Source organism: Danaus plexippus, chromosome 2 (assembly GCF_018135715.1).
Source record: "Danaus plexippus chromosome 2, MEX_DaPlex, whole genome shotgun sequence".
Classification (NCBI taxonomy): Eukaryota; Metazoa; Arthropoda; class Insecta; order Lepidoptera; family Nymphalidae; genus Danaus; species Danaus plexippus.
This window is the reverse complement of record NC_083537.1, coordinates 773,690-793,635: the sequence shown is the minus strand read 5'-3', so window position 1 is coordinate 793,635 and position 19,946 is coordinate 773,690. Positions and strand designations below refer to the sequence as shown.

The 19,946-nt window shown below is 34.1% G+C and overlaps 4 protein-coding genes across 8 annotated transcripts; 2 read left to right on the top strand and 2 right to left on the bottom strand.

Annotated features, from left to right (window-relative positions):
• The first annotated feature begins 351 nt into the window (after positions 1-351).
• Positions 352-4,640, top strand: LOC116779670 (G2/mitotic-specific cyclin-B3). The gene is made up of 8 exons (XM_032674064.2): positions 352-486; positions 682-991; positions 1,233-1,507; positions 1,607-1,826; positions 2,061-2,315; positions 2,449-2,604; positions 3,289-3,463; positions 3,595-4,640. The coding sequence occupies exons 2-8, from the start codon at positions 692-694 to the stop codon at positions 3,756-3,758; spliced, it is 1,545 nt and encodes a 514-aa protein (XP_032529955.2). The 5' UTR covers positions 352-486; positions 682-691; the 3' UTR covers positions 3,759-4,640.
• A 658-nt stretch (positions 4,641-5,298) lies between these two features.
• On the bottom strand, positions 5,299-11,573 carry LOC116779671 (uncharacterized). Of its 4 annotated transcripts, none has more exons than XM_061521246.1 (5): positions 11,040-11,573; positions 10,812-10,960; positions 7,391-7,502; positions 6,910-7,079; positions 5,299-6,771 (listed from the first exon to the last, which is right to left on the bottom strand). In XM_061521246.1, the coding sequence occupies exons 3-5, from the start codon at positions 7,481-7,483 to the stop codon at positions 6,465-6,467; spliced, it is 570 nt and encodes a 189-aa protein (XP_061377230.1). In that variant the 5' UTR covers positions 7,484-7,502; positions 10,812-10,960; positions 11,040-11,573; the 3' UTR covers positions 5,299-6,464. The 4 variants fall into 4 exon arrangements, with proteins under 4 accessions (XP_061377230.1, XP_061377225.1, XP_061377222.1 ...); XM_061521241.1 differs by lacking the exon at positions 10,812-10,960 and having other exon boundaries at positions 11,040-11,254; positions 11,392-11,573; XM_061521238.1 differs by lacking the exon at positions 10,812-10,960.
• A 3,900-nt stretch (positions 11,574-15,473) lies between these two features.
• On the top strand, positions 15,474-18,478 carry LOC116779835 (metallophosphoesterase 1). Of its 2 annotated transcripts, none has more exons than XM_032674327.2 (6): positions 15,474-15,600; positions 15,670-15,882; positions 16,093-16,255; positions 16,338-16,580; positions 17,159-17,375; positions 17,457-18,478. In XM_032674327.2, exons 1-6 carry the CDS (start codon positions 15,584-15,586, stop codon positions 17,639-17,641), a joined length of 1,038 nt encoding a protein of 345 aa, XP_032530218.2. In that variant the 5' UTR covers positions 15,474-15,583; the 3' UTR covers positions 17,642-18,478. The 2 variants fall into 2 exon arrangements, with proteins under 2 accessions (XP_032530218.2, XP_032530219.2); XM_032674328.2 differs by having other exon boundaries at positions 17,443-17,614.
• Positions 18,273-19,719, bottom strand: LOC116779834 (uncharacterized). Its single transcript, XM_032674326.2, has one exon. The coding sequence runs from the start codon at positions 19,587-19,589 to the stop codon at positions 18,273-18,275; it is 1,317 nt and encodes a 438-aa protein (XP_032530217.2). The 5' UTR covers positions 19,590-19,719.
• Between the last annotated feature and the right edge of the window lie 227 nt (positions 19,720-19,946).

Below are 19,946 nucleotides of genomic sequence, written 5' to 3'. Positions count from 1 at the left end.
TTCATAAATCATTTCAATAATGTTGAATAAAAATGATTCAATTTGAGATTCTTATCATTTAAAGAGATACACTTTTTCGAAGCAACTAACACTAATAGTTTATTATATTATGTATATTTCGAAATTATAATATGATATCATTGGAGGAAATAATTTGTCAATCACAAAATTTTCCTAATACAAAAATTTAAATTTTGTACATCATTAAATAAATTAATACATTTGACAAGAATTGCAAAATTTTATTTTTGAATTATGATTTATGAAACGGATCGCTGGAATGTTAACCGCTCTCTCATTGGCTGAATAATCTGCCAATAGAAATTTAAAGCAACATGCAACGGTTTTTGTAGATAGCTCTGATCGGTTGCGAGTTGAAATAACGAAAATTTAGACATAATTTAACTTTAGAGTTTTTTTACAGCTTTTTGTGATTTCTAAAGTATTTTATTCCACAAAAATAACAGCCGATAACTTCCAGATATTGTAAGTATTTTTATATATCATATTATATACGATGTGACGCTGTTTGAAAAAGACATTCAATTGTTTAGGCTCCATATTTAGTCGTTAAAACTAATAATTTACGATATAACTATGAATAACTATATTTTAGTTTGTTATGTTCAATATCTTCACACTTTACCAAAGAATTGCGTAAAGACGACAAATTATTTCCAGTAGTTGAATAATGGCGCCAACCAGGTTGGCATCAAAGCCGATCGGCGTCAATGAGAACCTTAATGGCATTCTTAGCCATGGTATTACAACGAGGAGTAAGCAATTGGCTTCTCTGAAATCATACAAAGACAGCCTGAAGGCGCCAAACAAGAGAAAAGCTGACAGTCCCGCCAAGGATATGACTGCAAAAAGAGCGGCGTTCGGAGATATCACAAATGCCTTCAATAAATCGTCTGCAAATAATGATAAAGACAAAGGCATGGTTCTCAAAAAGGTCACAGTTGAATCAAAAATGCTACCAATAGTTAAGGTTACTTTTATTTTGTTTTATATACTGAGGGTAATCAATAAAAAATATTGATGATGTAACCAAAAATTTACAAGGTTTTTGCCAAAATATAACATGCAAAATGTTTTTTTTTAAATAAAGACCATAAGCTTAATGTCAATGAACTTTCCCTCCAAAATATTGTGATGCAATTTTTTTTTTCACATATACATTTAATTTCATTAAACAAACTACTTTTTATCTAAATATATTTATATTTTAGAATATTAAAAATCAGACAGCCACATTAAATGGGAAAACTTCAAAAACAAAGCAGTTACAAAAAGCAGCAAATAATGCTTTAGAATCGGTTCAGAAGCATTTTGCTAAGGATCCTCCCAAGCCAGTCGCAACCAGAGCTCAGAATGGCATACTCAAGAATGTTGAAAGGAAATCCTTTGGCAAGGAAAACCAGAACAGCAGCCGGGGTTCAGCTAAATCAACCAGAAGTGACATGTCTGGTGATCCGTCATTATATATGACCGCTCTTGAAAACATGTTAGTATATAATTTAATTTTTTTTGACATTTATTCAGCTTTTTTCATTTAACTCACAACTGCTGCCATGAGATAGTATTAACAAACAAACATTTCCAGTAGTCCAAATGACGCTACAAAAGAAGAATGCAAAGTCATCAGTGAAAAATTAGATAAAGTTAACTTGGACGACTCGATCAACCGTTCATTGGACGAGGAGACTGACATTCCTCACAGGGCGCCGGAGGGAGTCGTCGACTTTGACAAAGAAAACTGGACGGACCCATTCCAAGTGTCCAATTATGCTATGGATATATTCAACTACTTGAAGAGTAGAGAAGTAAGACAGTACCCGACTGTAACTGTATCTAATGATATATTTTATTTGTATTGATAATTATTACCAATCTTTTTGGTTGCGAAGATATTTCCCTTCAACTGACTATCTATGGAAATAGAACATCATTGTTTTAGATTTTATTAACAAAAGTAAAAAAAAATACTCAAGTTAACAAGATTTAGTTATTGATTTCCCTATTTTTTTATCTTCTAGTAAGTAACGAATAATTTTCAGCGTCTTTTCATAATTGATGACTACCTTCAACGAATGAAAGGCATAACGTCGTGGATGCGTGCGCTGCTGGTCGACTGGATGGTCGAAGTTCAAGAGAGCTTCGAACTCAACCACGAGACGCTTTACCTGGCGGTCAAGCTCGTAGACCTGTATCTCACCAAGTCCAGCAGGATCCAACCGGAGAAGGAGCAGCTCACTAAGGAAGAACTACAATTGCTCGGAGCATCGGCACTCTTCATTGCTTCTAAATTCGATGTAGGGGATGTTTCGTAATATTTCACTAATATATATATAATCTTCATTATCGATCGAAACATTGATTTCGCTTGTCAGAAGCTGCATACCCTTATTTATTATATATTCAGGTGTTTACGTTTGACTGTTCCAGGAGCGCATCCCGCCGTTGGTGGACGACTTCCTGTACATCTGCGACGGCGCGTACTCCCTCAACCAACTCCTGAAGATGGAGATGAACATTCTTCGCGTCATCGACTTCGACCTCGGCGTGCCTCTATCGTACCGCTTCCTCCGGAGATACGCCAGGGTAATATAACATTATATATTGCTTATGAGCTATTAAATATCTTACTTTCAAATGATTTTTGAGTACTTGTTATTGTTTATTATTGTTATTGTGATTATTATTTTTGTTATTGTTTATGTTGATGTTTGAGTAATAGTTGTCGTAGCGTTAAAAGCAGTTAACATTTACAAATATTCAAGTATTTTATTTCCTATCAGCGAATTAACTAACTTGATAGACAGTAGACCTATATATATTTTTATAGTAAACTATTGTTTTAAACTATTCCCGTTGAAATTGTTATTGTTCTACTTTACTCGCCAGCTATGCCCAATTCTATTGTTTGTTTCGTGCGTCGTAAAAAAGTTTTTTTTTAAGTACATTTCCTGATATATTAACTTCAATGTCTAGTTTCCGCTAAAATCTGGTCCCTTATTATACAGAACAGCCTATTCTTTTTCTTTATAGTAGAAATATTTTATGCATTGAAATGTCTCAGCCTGCGCCGCATGCCAAATGAAGTGAATATTTTTAAAGAAGGACTAATTAAATGAGATTTCAGCCAAAAACAATGATTGTATTATTTGTTAATCAAGTATTTTTGAATTATTCGCAATCTCAAGTTTGTATACACTACACTACAAACGGAAATATTTAACTGAGACTTTAAAAGTTAAATGTGACTTAACATTCGTTGTCCTCCAGTGTGCCCGTGTGTCGATGCCGACGTTGACACTGGCTCGCTTCGTGCTGGAGCAGTGTCTTCTGGAGTACCCCCTGGCTGGGGAGAGGGACTCCAAGATGGCGGCCGCCGCGCTTTACATAGCGCTGAGGATGAAGTCACTGGGCGGGTGGACCCCCACACTGCAGTATTATACAGGTCTCATTAACAACCTTTCTTATATATGTGTTTATGTATGTATGTCAACAACTGATATTCAATTTTTAAATCAACCCCGTCGTCCATACCGTGCAACCCGCAACATTATACAATATTATTGTCGTTTTCAGGATATACTCTGAAAGATATCCTGCCAGTAGCAATTTTACAAAACGCAGCCCTCCACAAGAAACCCAAGTCTGCGATCAGCACCGTCCGTAACAAGTATTCTCATACTATTTTCTTTGAAGTCGCCAAAGTTAGTCTCGTAGACGACAGCGTACTGAACAGCTGAGCCTCGCCACGTGGCACTTTATAGAACAACAACAGGTGGGTCGACAAAAATCATGTTATATTGTATGTGTATATTGTAAGGCTGGAGTTACTGCATACATCTGCATGGCTTTGGACGGTGTCGCTCTCGACGGTATGCGTAACTTCAGCTTCTGACATTGTAATACGTGTGTCGGGGCGCCTTCGGATATTATTTAAGTTACTATGCACTGCCAGCGAGCCCCCGGCGTGCGACGTTTCATATTAGACCGTGTAATGTAAGGTGCCACATTGACTTAGGAAATTCATGTTGAAAGAAAATTTACGAACATGTAGAACAATTTGGTGTTTATTAAATGACTAACTCCTTAATATAGTACATTCAATGTTACTATCGATGCATTTACTTATTTAAGAAGGTACTTGTAACAGATTTTAAGTTATTAGAAATAAAATCACCACGTACTTATATGTACTTTGACATTATTGAGTACTTCATCGAAATGTTTACTCGATGTTAATTTCGTTTCTTAGACTATCTAGTTACAGTTCCCAGTTGAGACTGAGCTAGCGACGCTAATCTATGTATATTATCGCCTCTGAAGTAGACTTTAGTCACGAGACTAAACCGGTGAGACCTAGTCTCATCTGCGTTCATCTCCAGTGTATCGTTCGAACTGAAAACCAAAACCTCACCAAAAGCTCACTACAAATGATTCTGTTAAGTATTAATCATTCCAATATTAAACGTATTGTTGTTTGAATGTCTTCCTATAGCCAATTATAGGTAAGTAATGATTTGCATTTACGAGTCCAGCTAGGTTAATAATGTAATGTTTACATAAGTCTTAGTCGAGAGTCATTTGAGAATAGGAACAAAGAAATTTTGCAATGTGGTATGTAAGCTTTATTTTTTATTTTGTTATATACTCCCCTGGATCCGAGTCTCCGCCCCGCTATTAGTTATTGTAACCCTTATCTATACTGTTTTAGATCGTTCATGTATGTGTCCTCTATGTGATTCGTGTGTTGTTATAGTGCCGCCTAAATTAAGAATTAAATAGATTCAGATATATTAGAATGACTGATTGGATATTGTTCTGTTGTGCCGTCTGTAATGTGTGCCTGTCATCGGGGACTCCTCTGTCCGTCAGCTGCCGAGTGTTCAGCTCGCTTCCGACAGGTTCTGTACTGGTTTTGTATATGTTATGTATTTGTATTTGGCAAGATTTGCTAAAGCTGTTTTAATTATAATAATTATTAATGGATTTTTGTAATATTTTAATTAGTTTACATAGTAATTATTGTGAGTTTGTTCACGACCATGTCATGTTTTGTAATTTATCACATTTTAAAGAGTACAAAATATTGGAATGTTATAATGTTGTTCCTTAATGATAAGTTTTAGAATAATTATAATTTTAAAACTGTTTTTCCTTTTCATATCATTTGTCTTAATTATTGAAGTGAATGTATAACTAAATGTGTAAATAAAAGTGATTTTGGTTTGGTATAATATTATTTTTTTTCCTTTTAAAGAGTTATGACAAATAATACATCTATCGATTTATGATGTGATTTAATCACATTTGAAAATTCAAATGTCACATTGACTCCATTACAGATACAAAAGTTATAAAACATACCTACTTATACATAGGTACGGTTGCCCAACATGCAACACTACTCCTGGGGTCGGTAACCAGCCTAACAAATTTGGCTTACACATTTCATAAGAGATCTCATTTAAATCTATTTGATACGGGATACAATTAGTACTGGAGCTGTAACATTCGATCCTTACAAATAAAAATGCATATCATAACAGTTCATACTCAATGTATTTGAGGTAATCGAATGTACTCAATTTATTTTGAACATTTGTATGAGACGAGTCCTTCGTATTATCAAATATCTTATCACAATAACTCCATTGAACGTCCTCACATTGCACACGGCGAGTTACCTAGACGTCTTCGTTACGTGGAACTGGTAAATATAAGAAATGGCTAAAACTAACTACCGCAATAGTTATATACCCTGTTAAACAAAGTTCGAATGAAAGCGGTAAGGGCGATCACATCTAAGCTTCTTACAAACGAAAACATTCAATGGATAAAGCTTACCAATATGGTACAATCAACAAAAACTATTCAAAGTGAATAATGAACACAATACAGAGCTTACGACGGTTAGGACACAAACCCACTCCCTACCAGCGGCGACGGCCGCAGAGACTCCACGTGCTACATACAAACCTTTAACCTGTCATCTTTATAGTATTACTGCGATGATGTCGAGCGACACAAGTAGTATTAAATGCTGGTTAAGTCATGGTATGAACGTGGGCGGGCGTAACAATGATTAACATTAAACAAAAGGCGGGATGAAAGGATCGAAACTCGTTTCGCATCCTCGTTATGAGATTATGTATATTAATGGCTACGTTCACTTAGAAACTAAATTATATACAATATATAAAACGCACCTAATATTTACAATAAAGTTTTGGATGCTTTGGCTATTTAAAGGGCACTCGCTTTTCATTTCTACACTAAGAATACACTACTCCGAGTTCTAGTAGGAACTAACTCTTAGACTGAACGCTCCCGGACGTCTCCTCGGTGGTTCGAAACTAGACATAGAACAGTTCTAATGTTATTACAGTTCGTTATTCCTGAGACGCGTCATACGAGCACTAACATCACAGTCGCAGGTCACTACAGTATTAGCTGGAGTTCTTGTGGTTTCTGTCGTCGCGGTGAGGTGACTGACTCATGGGCGTGGGCCGCGGGCTGACCGGTCGGAAGGTGCACTCCAGACTGTCCGAGTCCGGCGTGGGCGGCGTGGGCGGGGACAGGCGCTCGGGACATGAGCGCTTGGCCAGTGGACAGTCCGGCTCGTCGCCTCGCCGCTTGCCGCCCGCCAGCAGGCGGTTCGTGGGGCTGAAGCTGGACGCCCGCAGCGCGATAGGAGACAGACTCCGGCGAGTCGTGTACTTGCGGGCTTGAGAGGGAGACACCACGGGTGGACACCTGGATAAATGGCAGCATTTAAGCAATTTCTACGAAACTCACTACGAAATTTTCTAAGAAACTAAAATCTCTGCAGCAAATTATAGCTTGCAATTTAATAATAACAATAACAGTCCAATCCTTATGTACACCACAAACCTTTGTATTCTGGTGGGCGAGTTTGAGAGTCCCCCCATCAGTGTGAGGTCTTCGCAGGACTGTCCCATCTGCATGGCGGTGTGGACCTCCCGCTCGTGAGCCACCTCGCGAGTGTTGCTGACATCCGCACACTCCTCCAGCCGCAGCTGGTTAACGCGAGGGTTGTGTCGCTGGAACGATATCGTTATCAATTAAGATATGGTTTAGACGAAACGTGTCCGTGTTCAGTTAATAAAAACATACCAAACCTCAAATACAATTATTATTAATTCATTATTATTGAATAAGTAGATGTAATAATACGATATATTCTAACAACTCGACTAACAAACTGTGTTGGTATCGATCAGAAATTAATTTGCTGTTGATCCATAACGCCTCAGGTCGAGAAAAACCTGAACTAAATAAGTCACGACTGTGATACTAAAGACATTATGATAGTAAAATATAGAAATATTAATGAATTATAAAAAATAATTACTTGAAAGCTTCCTGGCAAGTTGATAGCCGTGGACATCGGACTGCAACTGATGCTGTTGCTTCTCGTCCGAGGCAGACTGCTGTTGCTGAACATACTGAAAAACGATGTACTCCTGAAACAATAAAACATACCTTAATAAAATCACGAACATACAAGGAAACTATGATAATAACGAAGGCTGATTGTCTTGAATCTATGACTTACATCACACACCATGTGTCATAAGCAAGTTGAAAATGTACACGTTTATAACTTGCTTTCGTTCTGTTGCATTAACAGCTTATGCCCAAAATTGATAAGGGAATTAAAGATTCTGAAGAAACAAACGCCTTAAACTATTATCATTAATCGATTTTAAGACTAAAATTAACAAACAGCACAATACATATATTTTAAACAAACACGATCCATTTCTAAAACTTAGTTGACAATGAGGTTGAATGTTTTGTCGATAAATAAAATTTGTAAATATTCCCTAAAATATTATTCGCTGTCCAATACCCATTGTTATCAGAACAAGCAATTTGATACATTGTTTTATTTTTCAAAGTATGTATTTTATAAACAGGCAATAATATCATTATATGTCTCTTAGCATTTGGCATGTTGTGTATTTGTTGTGAAAATGAAGAAAAAATATTATTATAAATTAAATATCTATATTTCTGTGACTTCAGTGTTATTTGATGTAAAGAATGTAAAAAATGAAAGCATTCCACTCATCAAACCAAACCGACACCATACAAAAGGAACATAAGTTCATTTCATAAAAAAATTATGTATTTGCGTATGGAAGCCTTAATTTCATCTAAAATTGTTCACCTTGCTATTGGCAGTATAAACACACTTTATTATCTTATTATCAAAAAACGACGTTACTTTTGTACACTAATAACATGAAAACCATAGAATATAAAAAATAATACTTTTAACTGTTTTAATAAAAAATTATTATATAAAAATCAATATTTAAAATAAAATGTAGAATACCTAATTATATTAATATTTTATTGGAGTACACTGTCTAGATTTTTGTTAATTTAACCCGACGATTTAATAAATTACTAATTTTGTCTACGTGAAACCTACATCAAAGTTCTGTCAAAAACCTTATTATTTGTCATCTTACGTCTTTTCTTCAACAAGAGCAGATTGCGCGAACTGCGTTTTGAGGTCTTTCAGCCTCGACAAGGGCATGTAATGTGTAATTTTCTTGAGGAGAATCCTTAGATATTGGTTATTAGTCTTTTCTCTTGAAACTTACTGTTTCATTTAAAACACATGTATTAGGGTTAATTATATCAATCTTATTATTTACACGAGTCGCAAAAGATCCATAAACAAAAGGTTTCAATACCATCTATCATCCACCCATAAAATTGACGACAAACACGTGAGATTGACAAGCCGTGACACTGATCAGTTGTAATTATCCCTAAACCCATGTGATTTCAAAAATGTTTAATGAATTCTAGCATGCCTGTAGAATATGCAGAATTTTTCGAGCCTACTTTAACAAACAACATTTTAATGTGAAGGGATTTAATTATATATAAGGATAACATTCCTAATCATATCATATATGAGCTTGCTTCACGTTCGCGATATGTTAATATAGGTCTTCCAGACGCCAGGTTCTTTCCTGTGGCTTTGTCTAAGATACATCATAAACAATCAACTGTTTTACCTAAAAATAAGTCATCTGTCTTCTCAAAACAATTTCAATTCCTTGAATGGTCAATTACAATTTACTGTGAAATTAGAGGAAAATGATTATTTAGCTTTATTAATTTAATGTCATTATATAGATCAATAAAATAGGAAATCTACAATCTAATCACTTTTCTATATTAAAATGGCACAATCGGCAGCCAACCTCATTTTGTGAAGCATGCATCTGTGATCGTTAACCTGGAGGTGTCACCAGCATTTAACACTACTGGCAGCTTATTATAATTTATAGAGTTGTATAATAAGAACAATGGTCTTAAACAAGGTTACAATAAACATAATGTATAAACCCTCCTAGGGAAGACAATTCATCTGATATATCGAGAGCAGAAATCCTTAATACAAAAAGTGGCTGTATGTGTGTCCTATGTAGGGAAAAACTGTTGAGTTCAGTATGTGATATACATTTGACAGACTTGACCATAATATTCTATGTTACAAACTACAGGTGATAGCAAACACATATCACCTTGGTAGCTGATTTGCAAGGCTGTTAAAGTAAACTTAAAAACGTAACTTAATTAAGGCAAGATTTCCAGAAATCATCCACAACTGGAACATTTTGAGTCTAAGTCAATTAATGCTAAATAAAAACACTGGTTGTATAACATTTCCGTCTTATCTCTCTTCAAACATAGTTAGCACAAATTTATCGAGACACAAAAATATCCAAACAATGCACAAGTTACATTCAACAATGTTCTGTTATTTAATACAATATAAATTTATTACTTCACATTAAATAATGTTGTATAAGGAATATTTGTTTTAAAATCTGCATATTGATAAAATGCTATATTTATTCAATGCTGCAAAAAGTGCTATCTTATCTTGTAAGGGAAGATTTGCTAAATTTAAAAGTACACATAAATAAAAATGAAACATGACAACTAACAAAAACCGGTCACAACTATGTTATTATCAGTCCTTAACATTCATATTATAAGAATCACATCCCACATATTTTTATAAGAAGAAATGAATTCCAAAAATATTTATAAGGCTGTTTCGTAAATGTTAAAGTAAGTGGTCGTAAATAAAAAACAATGTGTAACGAAAAGTCCTAAGACTTGAACGGGCAGACAAACAACAGTGCTACTTTGTAAATGCAATCTGTTAATAAAATTTTAATTCTTTCGTTCATGCAAATCAATCAACTTGTTATTAATCATTATATCTTTGTGTATCATAGAAGGATATGAGTTTCTTTTGACTTGCCAAAATAAAAAAAAATTACACCTTAATTTTTAACATTGCTTAAATATATGTAGACATATGGATAAAAACTTCAAACAAAATACTCATAAACACAATAGCATATTGGCATACAAGTTTAAACAACATACAAAGAGTTTCAAAGCTTTAGAAACATTTTAGGACACTAAAAACATCAAGTGTTATGCAATGTAACAACAACTATGACCTATTGATTAATGATGCATACTCATAACATGTACAGTAATAATATTTGACCATTGTAATGACTCTTAATAACATCACAACAAAATTTTAATTCAATTCAAATATTAACACTGATGTTAATAGCTAATAAATAACTAAGTAATAAACCAGGAATAATACTGTTTTGTCTGATTAATACAACCAAAATTTAGTATATCAAACATTCACCAAAACATTTATTGTCAAAAATAGTAAATTATATTTAAAAAAAAAAAACAATTTGGCTCACCCTTATTTAAAATGTATATTACTACATTATCAAAGCAGCTGTCTAAATGACGAAATCCTTTATAGGTGCATATGAAATCACAGATCATTGATTAAGTCTAGTGTTCTAGTGTTAGAAACGTGCACTGCACCCACTGGCGAACTCAGCAGCTGTCAAAAAATAGGCAGGTAACGTAGCGACAACAATATCGTAACCTGCGGCAAGCGATGTGATTTCTAAGAGAATTACCTGGGTGCTGTACTGGTCGTGGGCGAAGTGGCAGCCGTGGAAGCCACCTCATTGATAAGCGGTGCGCTGCTGCACCTTTTTAATACATTTGGAGTGTCCACATCCATTATCTTTCAGCCAACACTCATCAACTGACGTTTGGTGTAGTTATAATATGCATAAGAACTGCCTAGTACGCGCTCTACTGTTAGTGTTTATATAACACTGAAAGTGCACTTAGAAACAAATAAAAACATGAAGTATGCTGCTATAAAGTCTACATAAATGTTACTTTTGATGCCTAAATAAAAAGTAAATACAAAATTAAATAAAATACGCTATACAGAAAGCTAAAAAGAGGCTCAGGGCTGACCTGTCAAACCGCCGCAATAGAAACGTTCAAAACAATAACGATAAACCAACACCGGGTATCCTTAAGAATAAGTCGGTAATATTTTTATAAAATTCCTGGATTTTGTTATGTGTTCAAATTCGATTTTTTGAAAGCTGGACGATAACCATCCATATGAAGGAAACAAGAAAAAAAATTGGGGTCTGTGAATTCCACATTCAAATAAAAAAGTAAAAAAAGTACACCTACCTACTTAAGTTTTTGAATCCAAAAGTAGATATGATCAATTAATTATACATATATGTCATATTTCTGTTCTTTATCTGTCTATTTTGATCGAAAAACATTACAAGATCAGAGGGCCGCGAATTAATTTGAAATTCAAAAGCAGGTCAAGTTTTTTCAAAATAATGTCTTGTTAGAGATGGATTCAGAAATGAAAAATATTTAATATATTGTCGTAACTGGGATTATTTGCCGACTTTTAGAAGAATATGTCTACCAGTTAATTATATCTGCCTACAATTCGACCAGCTAAGGTTAAATATAAAATGGTATAACTTTCCAACACTAGTTAGTGATATGATCCCCTAATATTACTCAAAATTAAACTTTTCTATACTAACTAAAGAAGGCGTTTCAACAATTTTGAGTAGGACTATTTCAAGGCTGTTGTTTGTCTCCAGTAATATTAAGTATTGTAATTAACATTTTAGTAGCTAAAATAATAAGCAACGAGAAAAAATTATGGAGTCGGTTTAAGTTCAATAATAGTTACACAGAATCCATTTTAGCCTTCGCTGACGATCTCGCAACACTGACGCATAACCCTAAACACTATCAAGTTCTATTGGATGAAGTGGATAAATTTTGTGAGCGGACGGATGGATTGAGGACAAAACCAAATAAATGTCACTGTCTGTGTCTCGGTAGGCGAAATACAAAATATACCTCATACGATCCGGGATTATCGTTAGGCGGTCAATGCGTTTCTACGGTTACGAAAAATGCTCCTTTTAAAATTCTTGTTTGTAAGATAGAAAATAAAGGTCGTACTCCATGCTTAGAAGGAATAGTAGATAGTTTTTTGAACTATTTTAACAAGGTCGATAACCAACTGATTAGTAATGTTAAAAAAGCTTGGATCTACGATAATTATCTAATATTTGAATTAGCGTTTCCTCGTCTATGATTTTAATAAAACCCTTTTGTCAAAGTTAGATGCAAGCGTCATAAAGGTGTTGAAGTCGTGGCTCGTGCTCGCGCTATCGGCTGATTCGACAGCGTTATTCAGGGAACGCAATAATTTTTGAATCTAAAAAGGCCATCGGAGCTTTATAAACACCTAAGAGGTTCCAAAAGACATATCCTTGGGAAATCCCACGATGAAGTGGTTACATCGCTCCCAAAAGACAAAGATGCCCCAGGGCTAGAGTCACGGCTTCAATTCCATAATGTATACCACAAAGCACAAAATAACAGAGTAGGGTTAGGATCAAGTAAGAAGGCCCAAGATACGGATGTATTGAATTCTTTTATTCGGCAAGACGACAGTGATAAATATAAGATCCATGCGATGAGCTTAGAAATGCAGAATGAGTGGCTACACATAGGAGATTTTTGCATCCCATTAGCACTAAAATGGCGCACTTTAATTCATGATTGGTTGCCAGAATTGCTAAAATTTTATCTCAATGCGTTCTAGATGACTCCCAGATCATCTCTTTCTTTTCTTTTCAAGATTTCTTGTAAATTTGTACGCGGTAGAAGTAGGAGCGAGAGGTATAACAGCCAAATCTCTCTACAACCTGCTAAAAGACTTGGGCCTGTGACCCTAGTAGGTTCGTTTCATATATAGTTAGGTAGGGTGAGGAGCTTGGACAGCGGAGGTGAGCGTTTAACGCGCGTTAGATAGGGGCCCCTTAAACCTACACCGCACTGTTGAAGCTCCTCTCCCTGCAACGCGATAAACCCTATCACCCGCACGGTGAATCCATGGAATACTGAGAGGTTACATCTATATATATATAAAACCTATCAGCATATAAATATATATTTATTTATTTATATTATTCGAACAAACAAGTTGACCTTTTAACAACAGCCTGTAAATATACATAGACTTTGAATTAAAACTGTACTGTGCTGAATATAGATCCGCGACCATAAAAACCTAGTTATTGGAATGTCAGAGTGAAAATTAAACTAAATCTATAAATTTGGCTTCTGAAACTAAACTTTTTCACGTCCACAATATTACAACCTGGAACAATGGATGAAAGTGGGTCTTTTGGTCCAATTCTATCTATTAATGTGTCGGTGTCTTTTTCTTTTTTGTATACCGAGGAATGTGCTCAAGCCCTTCGGGGGCAGGGTGTTGATTATGTGGGGGATACGGAAGCCCAACCCACTAAACCGCGTTGAGTTCCTGCGCACCCCGAAACGGACGAGGCTGCGGGATCGAAAAACGGCTGTCCGTACCTGGACCCAGTGCTGTAAAAGAGATACTTTACTCTACATAATTTCACCTCGGGAACCCAATAGAGGCGCACAATAGCCAAGGACCTTAAATTGAAGTATTGGTGGCAGTAACCCCCGTCCGCCACACATTAGTCCTCTCCGAGGACGTAAGACTCCATGAGGCTACTGACGCTGTCATGTAGGCTCTACGTCGTCGACCCCCTCAACTACGACGGATAGGGAGAGAGTTACGGTTTTGCTCCCTCTCCCTCTCTGCCGCTTCCTTTGCAAGCAATATCTTTTCTGCGATTACCAACACGGCTTGCCAACTCTCTTCATTGCCGACCATCGAAGCAATGAGAGCTGGAGATGTCACGGTGTCTACTACAACCTACATTTGTAATTTGTTTTAATACCTTTGGGAGGTTACATAATTATTATCAAATATATCGTTCAATAAATTGGGAAATCATTACAATATCTTTGTCAGGAACCCATTCAATTCGGACTCTTGTCAAAGTAATGGAAAGAAATAACTGGCATAAAAAAGATTTCCTACAATGTAAAACCTGTTTTGTATTCAAGTAAACTTTTTACGAAATGAATGGGACCCAGCACTGTTCTTAAAGCGAATTCTACGAAAGGACACCACTAGATCCTAATTAATTTAACGATTGTTCTCGGTCATTTACATTACACAATTTATTTACCCTTTAACAACGTCCTTAACCGAGCTCCAGAATCGGACTCGGTTGGGCATATCTCCTAAACCGAAGGTATGAAACTCAATAATCAAGGCGACATCGTTAAACCCAAAATAGCTGACAGTTATAGTCAAATCAAACATAAATCAGTATTTTTTTAAAGTAGTTAATATTCATACTACCACCAAGCAGGACAACTTACAAACTAATGTAACTATAGAGCTAGATAACTCGAGACCTAGGTCTATATGTTTGTCTCCTTGTTATTATTGTTTGTCTCCTTGTTATTGAAGTATAGTTTATTTTTGATCGACATAACAGTTTTTGCCAATGTTGAATTACAGTAATTTTTCATATTACTGACTTTGTTTAATTATTGTTTGTTAGTCAAATAAATTACAGTCTCCTTAGGTTTCTTGGAGAGTTAGAACACTGGATCGAAACTGGATCTCGTATTATCAATTTTATTAATCCGGCAAATAACTTGATTTTTTTATTTCCGTTCTAACATTATTACAATAACGTGCAAACCTACTTTTCATGTTCTGGACAATTTGTATGTTTGTATGTAAGACTTTTTTCCTTTTTCTCTTTAGGTGTCTTTATAATTTTAGCATGATACTGGAAATGTATTATGAACTAAATAATATAGGATTAAGGGTTTAGCAGACATGCAGGGTCGAGGTTTATAAGAAAATTTTCCTGTTTTATGGTCAGGAACGATCGTATCTTGGGACAGCGAAGTGGCGACATTACAATGATTATGTAGGAATAAAATTATTCCTAAACTACAAAAATAGAACGACAATATTATTGACGAATGATGATATAATTACAAAATCACAGATTTTATTACTATAAATGCTGTTAGAAACGGAACCTAGAAAAACTTTATTTTGAACGCTGTCATTTTGCGATAATGACACTGACAGTTTGACATACATAATATACAATAATAAAATAGATATATGATAACGTAAAATCTAAAACTGTGATTAAGAAATGTAGAAAGATACTTTATCTCAAATGTGTAATTTGATACATTTCTGATGTTTCCGCGTAGAAGGTATATAAACTTACTTTTTTAAGCCTTAAGCGTTTGATTTCGAATGCAATAAAAAGTTATTTATTTCAGTTCTACATTGAAATTCTTTTTAATTTCACCGGTTATTGTAGTTTTGTATTGTGAATGGCTCGTGTATTTGACACAACCTTTTTTATGGAATGAGTTGAAGTGTAATCATGATAATTCCTGTACGAAAATCTTATTTATTGCCGATCCACAAATACAAGGGGAACAGGCTGTTCCACAACCTCTTAGCATACTTTTTAACTGGGATAGCGACAGGTACGGTTTACCATTTTTTTAAATTTAAATTTAGAACAGTACGTTATTAGTAATATATATAATTAAACCAGGGTTAAAATAAGTTACGCTAAGTAAAGTAAAGCTTGGCTTAGCTAGTTTGTTTTGCCTTTATATGTAAAAAAAGTCATAAAAAAGGAAGGAAACATATCCACGACTTTTCCTGATGACAATTCTATTATGTTTTTAAAGGTACTTGAAATCTACATTCTCAGTTGTTGTCGATCACTTCAAACCTGATGTATTGGTCTACCTTGGGGATCTTATGGATGAGGGATCAATGGCCACCAAACTAGAGTACCATAGCTATGTGAAGAGATTAGCTTATATATTCGACCTTGATTATCCTATCGTGGTATTTATTTATTTTATGATATTCAATAGATAAACACATTTCCCATTATGTAACTGACATGTATTATTTGTACTTACTCCAGCAAGTCTGGTTACCAGGAGACAATGACATCGGAGGTGAGAATGAGCCAATAAAGTTTGATAAGATAACTGAATTTGGTAAAGTGTTCAAACAGCCATCTGTGATAATGTACAGGAATATTACTTTCTATAAGATAAACTCTATTCTGTACAAAGTACCGCAGGCATCTGACGAGCCGGATATGAATGTGAGAATTGCTGTTGCACATTATCCAGTGCTAGCTAGGGCTTTTTATGGAAGACAGGTAACCTATATTTAATTAAAGTATAATCTATAATAAAAAAAAAAAATTTGTTTATGTTACAATTTCATACAAAATATAAGCAAACTTTTTTTTTATTTATCCTACATTTGTCCTTTATAAATGGGTACATAAAATTGATTGATGGATTTAACTGTTTTATAACTTGTGATGAACTTGGATTTAGTCTTTAATGGTATAAATTTTAAAGTTGCCCCACTTCCAAACCTTTGTATTGGTCTGTGAGGAGTTTTATTTAATTGTATGTCGGATCCTTGTTATATTTCCTAACTTTCCAAAGGTTTATTTGGTTTAGACTCGTAGGCCTTGTATTGTTGATGTTAGTCTAGTGCTACCAGAGATTGGAACACCATAAGTTGGCTGATAGTATTCACATTCAAATCTTTACTTAAGAGGATATAACCTGTGGTATCATTCGATACTTTTATTACAAGTTTTCGTAGTTGTACCTTCATTTACCGTTTTAAATGTTTTTACAGTTTACATTTCTTTCATAGAGGGATATGAATTGAGAATAAAAAAAATAAATTAATAATTACCAACCTGTTTTGTTGTTTCAGGTAGAAAATGCTATTCATCCAGATATTTATTTCTGCGCCCATGAGCATGTATCTAAATATACGAAGCAAAATAAAAATGTTGAGACGCACTTCTTGAGTTCATGGGATTCTCGACTGGATGTGTCATTAGATGACGGTTTTAAGTATGAAATATATGTCCCGACCTGTTCATACAGAATGGGTACGAGTAAGATCGGATATGGAGCTGCGGTTATAGGTAAAGACATCATATTTACTTAATTGTCTTGCAAATAATAATGTTCTAAATTCAAAATTATATATAGTCTTTATATTTCAGAGAACAGACAAATAAAATACACAGTGTTCTGGTCACCGCAGCGTTTCCCGTATCTGATAACTTATGTTGTGTTTTTAATATTGTTCTTTATTGTTTCTTGTTGTTTTGGTACCAGAAAACTGATCTCCAGAACAACTATACCCAAGGGTGATGTTCTACTACCTCTCTTAAATAATGCACAGTGATTTGTAAATTTCATGAACAAAATGATATATATATATCTCAATTATATTTTTTTTTAAATGATAACAAAGGTCACAGGTTTCCATAAAAGCTATTGCTTTATTTAAAATCGTTCTTGAAATGGTAAGTATAAGAAATATATTTGATTAATGATTAATATACGTATGTGAAAAGTGCTTGTGACAAATCACATATGGAGAGTCCATCCTGCCATACTGTATTATTGTTGAAAAGAGCTTTATAAATAATGTCATCACCGAGGGTGAGCTTTTATATCATAAGGCTTTATGATGTTGCCAAGAGAAAGATAAGTTTTATTCTTTATGGTTGTATTTAAAATGAGTTATGTTATCACTTAAAGTTTATTTTTTATATACTTTTATATGTTTGTTACAATAAAGATTGGTATGTCCATATTATTCTTGTACATGATATGTTTCGATTATTGTCTTCAGAAATACAAGAAAAATTTTAATATCCTTTTGGATGTATACATTGTTTATAATTTTTTAGTACAAAATAACCAAAAACCAAAAAAAAAAAGTTTCAAATATTGTTATTCAGCCTTGACAAATATAGTGGGTTTTGATGTTTATTAAATGAAAGTATATAAAAATATATATATTTAGTGTTTTATAATTTAATACCTTTGTTTGTTAAATAAATAGTTAATGATATGTTGGTAATCATGTATAAATTTAATATGATAAAACTCAAAGAGTTTGATAGGAGCAGTGTTCGGAACAACATGTTTATAACGCCAGTCGATATATTGCATATAAGAAAATATAACAGGCCATTGTTATTTATATTAAACAATATAAGCGGTACTGTGAAAACTGACTTTTTGTTTTGAAACATCATTTCTAACGGATACATTACACAGAAACCGAGTACAGTTATTGTAGATAAATAAAAACAGTATCCAGCATTAGCTAGAGTCCTGGATATCGGTCTATATGTATTAATGACTAATGTAATAATTATTAATAACAAGGCACTGGTTGCAAGTTTTTTAACGATATCTCCTCTAGTAAATTTGTTATTTTTTAAAACATTCTTCAGGTACACAGCAAATAAATATAATGATACATATCCCAGACTAGACGAAATGCCTTCCCTATTAGCGTTTACGAAGTTATTTCTGTCCGTGTTCCCAAAAACCCAGTCCTGCAAACCGATGCTGAGAAATAATTCATGAGTACAAATGGTCAAGACACTTAAAAATAATGCATTTGAAGATATTAATAGAAAAATTGTGGAAGTCAATTTACAAATAGCCAATGTAAAGAAGAAGTTCCAGTGCACACCATACTCTGTGATGTGTTCTTGATATTCTAATTTCTTTAATGATACGTATCTGGCAATACCGAGTGTAATCAATATTATAATAAATTTCAAATTTCCCTTTAAAACAGAGACGTAGTTGCTTTTACTTAAGTCTCTATGTACTAGGCCACTAATAATGATGAACAGTCCAACACCTGTGTCCATGAGGCTATATCCATACTTTTCTGTCTTAGCCAAATGTCTCGGAAACTGTTTGAAATCTACTGCCAAAATGCAAAATCCTGTGATTAAATATGTCAGTCCTCTAAGGCATGTTATTGATTTGATTTTGTCATCTTGAAAAGCATTCTTAACTAAGAGCGTCTCTTTAACTTGTCTAATATTAGTCTTTCTTTTAATAACATTTACCAATATTACAACAATTACGATATTGAGCACATAAATATAATCCGACATGGCAGTGTGCGCGATTATAAGAGGTAGTACCATTATAAAATACTCAAGTATTAACTGATATGAACTCTTCCTTCTTGGTATTATTGCACACAACATCGTACATTGCAACGTGAATAAAATGCACATAAATGTATGAACGGCAGTTGAGCCTTGATTGTTTTGCATAAAGGACTCATGATATTTCTTGTATTCTGATGAATTCATGACTTATTTATTTGTCTATAAAATAAAACTTAGGAACCCTTATATTTATTAAAATAAACAACTGTCAACTACTATATGCTTAACGGCTTCTTGTTTATATGTCAAAGTCAAAGCCATATGTAATTTAATATCGAAGTTCTAATGTCAACTGTACTTTCCTTCAAATAGCATAAAAAAGTGTACATTACTGTGTTGCTAGTATTTAATGATGACGACGCTCTTACGTTAAGAAATTAAAAAAAACTACAAATATTATGTTATAGATATTCTATCTATTTTACACGGAATAAATCTGGCCTCGTTTACGTTTTACGTTTAATCACGTTACATTGAGTAGTGGCTAGTAATACGGATTTT

What these genes read in the sequence shown, in the direction of transcription:
- LOC116779670 (XM_032674064.2), top strand. Translation starts at nt 692, where the DNA reads ATGGCGCCAACCAGGTTGGCATCAAAGCCGATCGGCGTCAATGAGAAC. An exon ending in TCCTCCGGAGATACGCCAGG is followed by an intron (nt 2,605 to 3,288) that starts GTAATATAACAT and finishes GTTGTCCTCCAG; the next exon opens with TGTGCCCGTGTGTCGATGCC. An exon ending in CACACTGCAGTATTATACAG is followed by an intron (nt 3,464 to 3,594) that starts GTCTCATTAACA and finishes TGTCGTTTTCAG; the next exon opens with GATATACTCTGAAAGATATC.
- LOC116779671 (XM_061521238.1), bottom strand. Translation starts at nt 11,146, where the DNA reads ATGGATGTGGACACTCCAAATGTATTAAAAAGGTGCAGCAGCGCACCG. An exon ending in ACGACCAGTACAGCACCCAG is followed by an intron (nt 7,503 to 11,039) that starts GTAATTCTCTTA and finishes TTATTGTTTCAG; the next exon opens with GAGTACATCGTTTTTCAGTA. An exon ending in ACTTGCCAGGAAGCTTTCAA is followed by an intron (nt 7,080 to 7,390) that starts GTAATTATTTTT and finishes ATATCGTTCCAG; the next exon opens with CGACACAACCCTCGCGTTAA.
- LOC116779835 (XM_032674327.2), top strand. An exon ending in TTTAACTGGGATAGCGACAG is followed by an intron (nt 15,883 to 16,092) that starts GTACGGTTTACC and finishes ATGTTTTTAAAG; the next exon opens with GTACTTGAAATCTACATTCT. An exon ending in GGGCTTTTTATGGAAGACAG is followed by an intron (nt 16,581 to 17,158) that starts GTAACCTATATT and finishes TTGTTGTTTCAG; the next exon opens with GTAGAAAATGCTATTCATCC.
- LOC116779834 (XM_032674326.2), bottom strand. Translation starts at nt 19,589, where the DNA reads ATGAATTCATCAGAATACAAGAAATATCATGAGTCCTTTATGCAAAAC.